The sequence below is a fragment of the Sander lucioperca genome, chromosome 20, assembly GCF_008315115.2.
Source record: "Sander lucioperca isolate FBNREF2018 chromosome 20, SLUC_FBN_1.2, whole genome shotgun sequence".
In the NCBI taxonomy this organism is placed as follows: Eukaryota; Metazoa; Chordata; class Actinopteri; order Perciformes; family Percidae; genus Sander; species Sander lucioperca.
Window position 1 is genome coordinate 26,525,562 of NC_050192.1, and position 11,817 is coordinate 26,537,378.

Genomic DNA, 11,817 nt, shown 5'->3' on the forward strand with positions numbered 1-11,817 from the left:
AAGCTGCTAAAATGAAAGGGAAAACTGCCTACAACACACCATCATTCAGGAAATGATAAGAGCTAAATGTGATGCTTTAATTTTATGGTTCTTTTTCCTTTTTATCACAACTTGTTTCCAACTGCATCACAAAGAACACACTATGACTCATAAAGCATGGAGACAATTCAATCTCGTGAATTAATTCCTAATCCAAATAAAGTCTCGGGGGCACAAGCTCTGCATCAACAGTCAAACGAGCTGCAGCTCTCTGTAAACACTCTGGCCTTTTAACCAGACAAACTTATTTGTTAAACTTATTATTAAAATTTTAAATCACCAAAGCGTTGAGGCTCGACATATATTGGAACCATTGCGGGTAATGGAGGTAATCGCTTTCTTTCTAATACAGCACCACATCACTGCACAGTTAAGTTCCACGGGTCACCTTCATGTTCTCTTACATCACATTACTTCTAATGTAGCTTTGAGGTACAACAGTTTGACACACTGTATTTACATGTGGAGTTTTAGGCATTTAGGGGCACCCAAATATGAACCTTACACTCAAAATATATAATTCCAGGTAGAAATCTCCTAAATGTCAAGCCTGTCAACAGTATGACTGAATGGCCTGGGCAATGAATTCACATGGGGTGTTGTACATTCTTTATGTGTTACCTCTTCAACACATGCATTATGCACTAGGTAATAATAATAATAATAATAATAAGGTAACGATATAAATGGCTTATTACCCTATTATGTCACCTTTGTGTCACTTTAAGGTGAGTCATCATTATGGCATCACCGTTTCCCAAAAATCACATAGAGTCAGACCTCTGAAGAGCTGGGCAACTTTCCATTAACAGATCGCGTAATGCATTCAAATGACAAGAAACATAGAGATAGAGAAGGGAGCATGCAGTAAAGGTTCCTGACTGGTCCCTGAACTGTGGACATAACAGGAGGATGTCCAAAGCTTCTGAAAGGGTTCTTAATAATTGCATTGTTCCTCTGTTCTGTACAAAACAACAACAGTTAAAGCTAAGGATGTATGACAAATCATCAGTGGGAGAAGGAAGGTCAGAAAACTGGGAGTGTGCCCAGCCTAATCATTTTCATACAGTCCCTTAACATTCATAAAAAAGACATATGGCAAATATTGAGGCTGAAACGACCCGTGTGAGCTGATCTAGAACTTGACCATGTGGGACCTGTCATCAATCCGAAAGATACACCGGCCGGTCTGACCTCACCCAGCATTACGCCTTCAGCCTCGTCACCCCCGGGTCCAACCTGATGAGTCCAGGGGGTTCGATCACCTATAGGACGTAGGCTGGGACATCCCCAGTGTGTCTGCTGCCGTCATGAACCTTTCTGCATCGTGAACGTCTTTAATCAAGTTGAATCTCTTCTATATTTTAATATCTTGTGAATTATTATTAAACAGTGGCTGCTGGTTCCTCATAAAGAACTCAGCGGTTTATCAGACTGTGTATTAGTATGCTAATATACATATGGACATTAATGCGTTAGTAACGTGAAAACTAACAAAGAATCATGTCATGTCTTTCCCTTAAATATGATGCAGGAGCCAACAGCCTGTTAGTTTAGCTTAGCTTAGCATAAAGACTGCAAACAGCTAGCCTGGCACAATATAACTGAATTCAACTAAAAGCACCATGGAAACTCACAAATTAACAACTTGTTTGTTTATTAAGGAGCTTTAAAGGTGTTGGTAGGCAGATTATTTTTTAACCTTGGACATAATCAGGTTAGCGGTTTTCTGTCCTATGCTAAGCTAAGGTAACTTGCTGCTCGCAGTAGCTTCATGTTAGCGTACTGCTATGAATGGTATCAATATTCTCATCTAAGTCTCGGGAAGAAAGCACATTAGCGAATTTCCCAAAATGTCAATAGATTTTTTTAACCAATGACTAAGTTCTAAATTGTGTTTAAAATGTGAAATTGAAAAATCCAAATGAACGCATTGATGCTGGAAGTAGCTTGTAGCTTTTTTGTTAGTTACAGCAGTTTTTTTCAGCTGGCTTGCACTGTAAAATATAATAAAAAGGCTGCCAGAGGCTACAGCTTTCTAAAATATGGTGTAATTTATCTGCAGTTTTTGTGATAATATCTCAAAATTAATGGGGTTATGATCTTCCGCTAACACAATGAGGGCCATGCTGCCTTTCACCTCTCAGTCTGAGCAGATGAATAACCTGCCCCTGACAGACAGACACAGGGGCATATGGCCCAAAGATCATCATGCTGAGAGGCTCAGAGAAGGACAAGCTGCCATAACAGAATATACTAACAGCACAGCACTGATATCTCATATACAGTATGTCAAATTTTGGTTGAAAGTGTCAGTTTGTTAAAAAGATATTACATTTAGGGGAATAATTAGGATGCTAATAAAGCATGCATATTACAAACACAAAAGAGGATGTTTTCACAAAGAAAAAGTGAGGTTGTGTAAAAATATGGACAAAGATGTCCATTCATCTAAGGCTGAATTCAGATAGCTAAACTGGAAGGCTCATATTTAGCCAGTGAAACAGCACCTGTGGACATTTGAGGCGTGGAGTGGGAAAATATAACAGGGTTTTTTTCTGTTATACCATTATAAGGCTTAGGCGCAGCACCCAAGCCGTTATGGGCACTATCTAAGCCGAATTAATGTAAAATCAATGTGAGAGAGGGGGAGAGAGAGAGAGAGAGAGAGAGAGAGAGAGAGAGAGAGAGAGCGGCCGTACCCTCTAACGTTCGCTGGGTTTTACTGGCAGCTTTTTACTATTGCAACTCCGCTACCGCTCTGCAAAAGTGAACTCAGAGTCAACTTTGGCGAACAGACGGGATCTTCTATGCTAATTTAGAGGTCCAAGCCAGACTCATCTTCAAAGCCAGATGTATTATAAGACCAACCAGGTCAGACTCCGTCTACTGGTGGCTGCTCTGCACTTGTGATGGATATCGCATCATTTTTACCTCAACGAGAAGTCTTGTCACATTTTAACCTCGCGAGGAGATCTCGTCATACCTCTAATATTAATGGTCCAAAATGGTGTGAAAAGCATTTTCTTTCATTGAAAAACGTAACATTTTCTTTTTTGAGGGAGAACCCTTAAACCAACCGCCAAATACTTGCACCTAACCTGGGGAAAACACTGAATAACTTCAATCATTTGAGTTTGACAGGGTTTGTTGGCCTCAAAACTCACATCCAGAATAAATGAAGTAGGGCAGGACGTCTTTTTATTTCATCACTGCTCATTCTGTAACTACTTGACTTCACTTATTAATTCAGTGAGTACAGTAATTTATGATATATCAAGCTTACCCTGGAGGAAATGAAGAGACTTATTTAGATTAATGATAAATAAAGAGGATCATCCAGAATGGAAGATTAAACAGATGCTGTTTAATCAATGCCAGAGAATAAGAAATGAGAGGAAAACTTAGCTTCCAAAAAAATGGAAACTTTCCCTTGAGCTACTCTGACTGAATAGATGTTAATTAGTGCATGTTTGTGTGGGCCGCAAATTGCCTGTTTTTGAGATAAGATGTATCTGTATGCAACCACCTGCACAAGTGAGGACACACATTTGCATGAACACACACATGAGCCAGACACAGCTGGGTACTCAAACCGGCGATAAAACTTCTTTCATCTACCGCCACAGTTTGCTAAGTTTAGTCTGTGTGCTCTTCGTTAAGGTGGGAAGACTGAAGAAAGACAAATGTCTGAAAGACAGAGAGAGACTGACGAGTGCCAGAAAACTTTAGAAAGCTAGAAAGCAGAAAGGTAGACATGCTGCACTTTCAGGTGCAGATATTATCTTCCTAAGTGGCGGCCCTGGCAGAGATGATCTACACAGAAACTTATATAACGACCGGCTTTGTCATTGATGGCAAAAAAAAACCTTCTCCTCCAAATCTCCTTGCTGCTTACGGCAGCACTGGAGAGCCGTGTAGCTTCGCCACGATTGTCACTGCTCTGCAGAGTGACAGCCGGGATCCTCTTGCTCAACAGCACACACACATGCAGAAATCTACACACACACACGCACTTAAAATGTAGTCCAGGACAAGTACACAAAGAAGCTCTCTTTTTGTCAAGCATGGGCAACACAACCACAACACACATACGCACACAAACTGGTCTCCAATCCTCCAAAGCTTCAAACAAAAAAAACTAAACGAAAAACGCACAGCCAGCTGCCATAGTCCAGGCCTCAAACATGAGCGTGAGTGAGAGAAAGAGAGAGATAGTGCGCGCACCACCCCACCCCCCCACACACACACACACGCCAGAATGCAAAAAGCGAGGCCCGGTTACTTATTCATGTCTCTGCTGAGAACGGGAAGCCTGTCGGTGTCAAGACACTCTCCTCCAGCGTCTTTTCTTGACAGTAAAGCCACGAGCATTTCGCTCATCTATGTTGCATGACAGGAGGGTATTTTTAGAGAGGGGCTTTTAGCTGGCTGAATTCAGCATTGTTTATAAAAAAAGACTGATCAGAGGAGAGATCTGAGCTTTTGTTGTTCAGCTGCTCTGGGGCAGATGCTCAGTTTCAGGAATGTTTACTGCATTCTTAGCATAAAGGAAAAAGAAAAACACAGCCAAAGGTAACTGTATTTTTGACACTGTACTTCCTTCTGTATCTTGTCACACTTAGTTTCATGAAAACTGATGGTAAAAAGCAGTCTCTGTCCACACAGCGATGATTAAGAAGACACTCAAATCTATTTTAACTGCTCATCTGTTTTCTCAACCTTCCAAGAAAACCACCTCCAGAAACATAATGCATCACTTCCTGTTAGGGGTGCCACGATTCTTTAAATCCATGATTCAATTAGATTTTCGATTTTAAGGTCATGGTTCCATTCAGTTTTCGATTTAAACACATTTTTTTTTCAACAGTGACGGTACTGAAGCAGAAGGGTACTTTGTAACAACAGTTTGAGTTTTCAGAGTTCTTTTTTTAGTGGTGCAATTGAATGCACCTTTAGTTTAACAACATGTACCTGAAGGCACCGCGGAGTCCCGTCAGAGCCCACGTGCTTTACCATGTTGTTTGTTTGCATATCTCACTCCCGGGGGAGGCAAAATGTTGCCACACTGGTGACTTCAGGGAGGAGCTTCTGTTGTTTCTCCGTCATCTTCGACTGGCAGTGGCCATGGTGTCTGGAATAGTCAAGCTGCAGGCTACTGAAAAGCTAACGTTACCCTGTGTCTTTAGCTGCACGTTACCAGCCGGTAAGCTACGCTATGTCAGTTATTTCATTCTTTGGACATGCGCAAGTAGGGCAGGGTGGAGAGAGCAAAAAATACTGGGGAAATGGCTGATCCTGCATCTGATTTTCGATTTTAAAATCAAAATCATGACACCCCTACTTCCTGTACAGCAGGAACTTTTTCCAAGTAACGTGGACACCCACATAGCTGATCTGATCCAGAACTAGATATCAGATATCTCACCACTTATAGTCACATCAAGCGCACATCTCATGTAAGGTTTACTGCAGCAGGCATAAGCCCACACTGTTCTAGCCCCAGATGGTCTCAGTCACCTGCTGGCCGTGAGTCTCCATCTGATGAGTCATTTAGGTGGATTTCCTCAGAGGCTCTGCTGGTTTGGGATAAAGCTGCCATGGGTGGCACCCAGGGGAGTCGTTATGGACGGAGAAAAGCGTGAAGCATAATGAGCCATATGGGAGATCAGTGTATGTACACAGAGCCGCTCCCATTCTCTGCCTCCCTGGAAACTCTCTCTACTACTGCCAGTGTGCCGGGAGAACTAGGGAGTGAAGGGACATGTGTACAGTGTTGTAATGTAACAAAGTACAAATACTGCACTACTGTACTTAAGTAGAATTTTCACATATCTGTACTTTACTTTGTTATTTATATTTCCAGAAACTTTTACTCCACTACATTTCCTAATTAAAATGTATACTTTTACTCCACTACATTTCCCCTAAGCATCTTAGTTACTCGTTACTACAAAATATAATCAGAAGAAATTTATTACAGTGAAAAAAAGAAAGTTTGGCGAATCATTGCTCCTAAATTGCCAAGATAATGTACGCTCCATTCCAGTTGGTGACGTGATGCCTGTTTGTGGCCAAGTGGCAAAAAAAAAAAAACATAGGCCAAAACTAAAGAAGAAGAGGAGGAAGTATAATGACTGATAGTGTCATGGAAGCACCTGCTGCAGGCTCTGCCGCCATGGTAACAGACGATGATCACCCCAACGACAGTGGTGATGAAGATAACATTACACTTTTGGCCATAAAGTTCATAATCAAAGTGTTTTTTTACTTTTACTTCTACTTAAGTACATTTAATATCAGAAAACTGCTATGAATACTTAAGTACTGTAAATATCAAATACTTTAAGACTTTAACTCAAGTAATATTCTAAAAGGAGACTTTAACGTCTACCAAAGTCATTTTCTGGGAAGATACTTGTACTTTTACTCAAGTATTGCTTTTGAGTACTTTATACAAGACTGCATGTGTATCTTCCCAACTACTGCTTATTCCTACATTTACTGATAAAAAAACAAAAGTATACAGTTCTGCTGTATAATAAAAGTTACAAATAATTTGTCCTAAACTACAATTCATATCCAACAGCTGAAACTCCTGCTTCTGCCTCGTATCCTGAAGCAAATCAGCAAACTAGACTTTCTGAAAACACTTGCATGTATGTCTGCAGAAAATATTTCAATTCATTATTCTTCTTAGATTCTGGTTTTGAAGAGATTCTTTGTGGACATTTCTTCAAGTTCAACAAATGTACATATTGTAGAAGAAGACCACAAAGACTTTTTTTGTCCTCTGTCCTATTTTGTGGTTTCAAAAAGATAGTCTAGCTAGCTGTCTGGATTTACCCTGCAGAGATCTGAGGAGCAGTTAACCATAGTCCTCAGAAATCCACCGGAGTTTAAAATGCTAACACAAAGAAAGAGGAAGGTGAGGGATCCGGCTGAAAAGAGGGACATCCAGCGGAATTGCCGGCGGCAACAGAGCAATCCCGGAAGTGGAACGTTGTGGATATAGACTGATACAAGTTAGAAAGTTCCACAAAAATAACTTATTTTAAAGCCCAAAACGTTAGCCACTCCACAATAAGCCTAACTAAGAGCCATGTTTCCATGGTAATAATCAGTAACGAGTGCTGACCAGTGGCACCAAATGGCAAAAAGAGGAAAACATGGCTCATGATATGTGGTTTCCTTACAATGTTGTGGAGCGATCAATGCAAAGGGAAAGAGGTTTTAGAGAGTGAAGTAACACATTGGAAATACATCACATAACAGTGAGGCCATCGAACAAACCATCCTGAGCCTGACTGACAAGTTAGCTTTAGTACTGAGCTCTGCCACATTAACAAGCAACAGCATCCCAGCTCTGATCCAGGTCTTTTTAGGCTACTGGAAGTTTTCTGTAGTGTTACTTTGTTCACTGAATCTTGCCAGTAAAATGTCAGTGTAGCTGTTGAATTTTTCCAGAAGATGATCATTTTCTGCTGGAGTGAACAGGGCTCAGCGGTTTGACACTGTGGCTCACTCAGACATGTGCTTTAGTTTAAAAAAAATCTTAATTCATCCAGAATTCATGGCAAATTAGTCCTACTTAAGATAGTCAAGAACTAGGCAGCTTTGTGCAATGGATGAATTTAGACATCTATCTGAAGTCTGTCTATTACAGTGGTTAGATCTAAGACACGGTCAAAGTCTGTCTTTGTGAACCCAGCCCCAGAATGCAGTGTAGCCACAAGACAGTTGGGTTGTGCTTGAGGTTTGAGTTTTGAGCTTTTTCCTTCAATAAAAAAAATCTCTGAAACTCTGAAAGTCTCTGATAATCCACAACTGAGTGCAAGAAGTTCATATTCCTTCTCTGGAGACTGCTAAAAGGCATTCAAGAACATTTAAATTGAAATGATGAATTTGATAATGAGTACAAGAAAAATATCATATATAACTACAATTTTTATCAGAAAATCACTCCTGAATGTCACCAACTGAAGATACTGTTTTCCCCCTTTAGTCAACTGCTTACTGCACTCTAACATGTTATCTCTTTATCTGGTTGGTTTACAGACCATTAGCTAAATGTGACAGGGTCAGGAGAAACTACACAATGTATATTTAACTCACTAAGAATAAATGCTTTCCTGGTGTTTGTCATTCCTAGAACGCCACCATGTGCATTTGAGGAGACAAAAAGTTCTTCAAAGTCAGCGAACAGCGGTTGTTTGAACTTGGGCCTTATCCGCTACTCATTTCACTTAAAGCCGGTGGGGTTATGTGGAAAAGAAGACGAATGCTTTGGGATGAAGAAGGAACCAATCATGGAAGGCAGATCCTGTCCTACGGAGGGAGCTAAAGCTGGGATGAGGTGTGAAATCCAGGGAGCAATCGCTTCAGAAATGAATTTCCGCCCCTGAGCTTTGTCGTGTGTCAGTGGGAAGTGACAACTCAGCTTCTGACAATCACACGTCAGAGGGAGGCAGCGGGAAGCATTAAAGGCATGTGTACTGTTGTGTGCATGGTCATTCATATAGTTTTGTAAGGGAAAATGGAGGAAAGAAAACAGGGTTCCAGAGTTCATATTCTGATTCAATCTGGAGTCTGTTGCCTGCAGGCATCTTAAGGAAAAGCAGGCATCAATATTTCCTCATCGCCCCTGAGGCCCAAAGTGCTAATACAGACTGAAGCTGAGAAAAGCTGCAATTTTTTTGGGATTGATGTCAAAGCAAGGTGAGGGACACTTTAGGCACAATATTCAAATGCAGAGATTAAGCACATGTGGGGTGAAAATACCACAGCAAATGGAAGAAACAGGGTTCATACTTATTCTTATCCTGTCCATCCCTTTGAGTGTCAACGTCTGACAGGCTGATCTATGTGAGGCTGACAGGGGGCAGGTTAATCGCCTATTCTGAACCTCCGGCCAGGTCTAGCATGTTTTGACGCTCGGTCGATCACAGATATGATCGGACTCGCCCCCGGCTGACTGGCTCGACTGACTATTGTGACAACCATAGTTGTGAGAAGGAGCACGTACGCCAGAAACAGAAGGATGGTCTGGGCTGTGAAACAATTGGATTATACTGACTGGTAGCACAAACAAAGATCGATTCAGCAGGAAGCAAAACATCCCCAGCACGTCTGCAAGTCGTACTTCACCCTGCACAATTAGCACACTGGAACCTTGAATAGGATCCTTAAACTGAAGTAGAGTCTTTATCAGCCCTTTACTAATTTAAAGCATTAGAACAAAAGCCAACTAGTTCTTAAGGAGCCATATCTGATTGCTTTTCAAGCATCCACTCCTCGAAACACTGCCACTCATTAAAATCTTGGCAGAAGTTGGGAGGTGCGACGCTGGGATATGTCACTGCATCAGTCGATTCCCAGCAGCCTCTCTGAAGGCCTGTCATCACAATCTTAGCTTGACAGCTTTAAATCGATAGCACGTCTCTCCTTTTCACTTCATTTAGTCCAGGATGTCCCTGCAGTAGGGTGATGACCTTACTATCACCTCGGAAGGACATGAACTTACTTCCTACTTTTTACTTCAGGCTTTGTTTTTATGTGCAAATCAGACATGTATGGTATAAAGCAGATACTGTATGTTTGCTCCGTATCATCTGTCGCAGGCTGAAAGCTCTTAACCCATGTCAGCTTTTCAGTATTGAATCATTTCCCCTCTCTCATACCACACCTGTATACCCCTGTAAGCTTGTATCTTCAACTGAAAGAAATACAACTCTATTTCAGGCACTGACCCCTGTTCACCTTATGATACGTTCTGTGTAATATCAGTGCTCTAAAGCTTCTTTTAGAGAGAACCATATATTAACACTATATTGACCATATACATATTTACAAGTATAGGTTGAAAGGTTTCACATGGTGGCAAAATGTGCATGTTGTAGATGATGTACCAGTTTGTTCACATTAATCGCTACTTCTCCTTGATTGCATGCTAAGTTGTTCAGTAGCGGTCACAAGGTGAATGTTTTACCGCGCGGTTACATCAAATCAATTTAACTGGCTCTAAGAGGATGTGCCTGCAGTTTCTGCTTGGGAAAGTAGATACGGTTTCAAACTTTCTGCCACTCTCGCCACTGCATGCCGCTTTTCTCGCAAACATCCACCTGGCTTCTGACTGGATGTGAACGGCAAGAAGCGAAGCCACTGAAGCTTACACAGTCGGACTCATCGCAGAGTGCTCTGCAGAGGAACATCAACTCAATGCCAGAAATCTGAACTGGAATGTGAAATGTAAATACTATATGCAAATGTGGATATTTAACAATGTTCAGTGTGTCCGTGCATCAATCTCACAACTGACCAAACTCACCAATTAGACCTGGGCGCGGTCCACACCGATGTCAAACTCACATCAGCGAAGCAAGCAGTATATGATTGACAGACTCCATCCTTACCTGTCTATGTCGCCCTGCATCTCTTTGCTCCCGCGCTGGGAGACTTCTCGAGAAGAAGCCCCTTCTGAGGCTCGGCCTGCGTTGCGTGCATACAGATGGAGGCCGCCGTCTGTTAGGTATCTGTGAGAGGGGAATTAATTAGAGGAAGTAGATGTCGAAGAGGGTGTTGTATGCTGTACAGAATCTAAAGCCCGAATTTGTGATATTGGGTTATACAAATAAAACTGACTTGACCTGTTAAACCTCAGTTTGGCACAAAAAGCCTAAGTTCAGTTCTCTAATTCATTTAATTTAATGAATACAATCTATTTAAACTAAACCAGTAGAGAAAATACTTCATGTATCATATACTAATAAACGACCACTGTCCAGGTTACATGTGCATTTTTGTGAACTCACAAAAATGTGCATGTTTAGATGTATGTGTGTGATGTAAGTGTATGTGCCAGTTAGTAAGTGGTAAGATTTGAGGCCACTGCTAGAAAGCTATCAGACACGGCTGATAGAACATGGGGATCATTAGTGTTGAGCTAATTAGGCTAATAATTCAGCTAATCACCTTTTCCTCCCGACGTGTTGCTACATTTTCTGTTCTGACAGTTTGCCCTGCCCCCAATACTCTTTTTGGGAAATCTTAAGTGCACGGATGCCAAGTGGGAATGGGTGTTTGTGTGTGTGTGGAATGTGAATTGCTTTTTTAACAACTCCCAGGCATTTACTGCTATTGAGTGGATGAAGGTCAGACGCCCACACACACGTCATCGTGATGTGTTGTGGAAGACACTGACTTATCTTTTTTCATTCAGGTAATCTGTCAGTGTATCGAGTACCCTCAAGCTTCATGCTTCCCTCTTAAGGCATAACTGACCTAGGAGAGCCTTGGTGGATGTCAGCTATTTGTCCTAATGTACATCGAAAAATGAGTGAGGTCTTGGTGACTGTATGAATAAACAGCTAACCGTAACTTTCAGGGCATTTTTCAACTAAACCCAGCAGGCACTGCGGCATTCAGTGGAAATGTGTATGGAACTTGTATTCATGATCCTTCAAAACACAAATGGTCTTTAAAGAAGTAGTAGTATTTGTATAAATGATGTAGAGGACAAATCTATATTAAAGCTTCAGGCAGTAAAGCTTACTCGTCTCACAACAGGTCATGAACATTACCAGTGTGTTCTACAATTCAAATTAAGTAATTAAATATAAAGGCCCTACCACCAAAATTCAAAACAAAAGTTTGGTACCTGCTATTAGTCTACATTGATTAACAATAATTTTCATTTTAGCGAATAAGATTTAGAGCTTGCTATGATGATGTTCAATGTTCGTTTACATGAGTTAAAGCTATAGTACGTAGTTTCTGTCT

At 41.2% G+C, this 11,817-nt stretch overlaps 1 protein-coding gene across 8 annotated transcripts in view; it reads right to left on the reverse strand.

Moving 5' to 3' along the window:
- Positions 1-11,817, reverse strand: part of nav3 (neuron navigator 3) — a 221,088-nt gene that overhangs the window by 58,759 nt on the left and 150,512 nt on the right. For all 8 annotated transcript variants that reach the window (XM_035996053.1, XM_035996057.1, XM_035996055.1 and 5 more), the window contains exon 12: positions 10,452-10,571. In XM_035996053.1, coding sequence (XP_035851946.1) covers positions 10,452-10,571 — 120 coding nt within the window. The remainder of the gene's footprint in view (positions 1-10,451; positions 10,572-11,817) is intronic.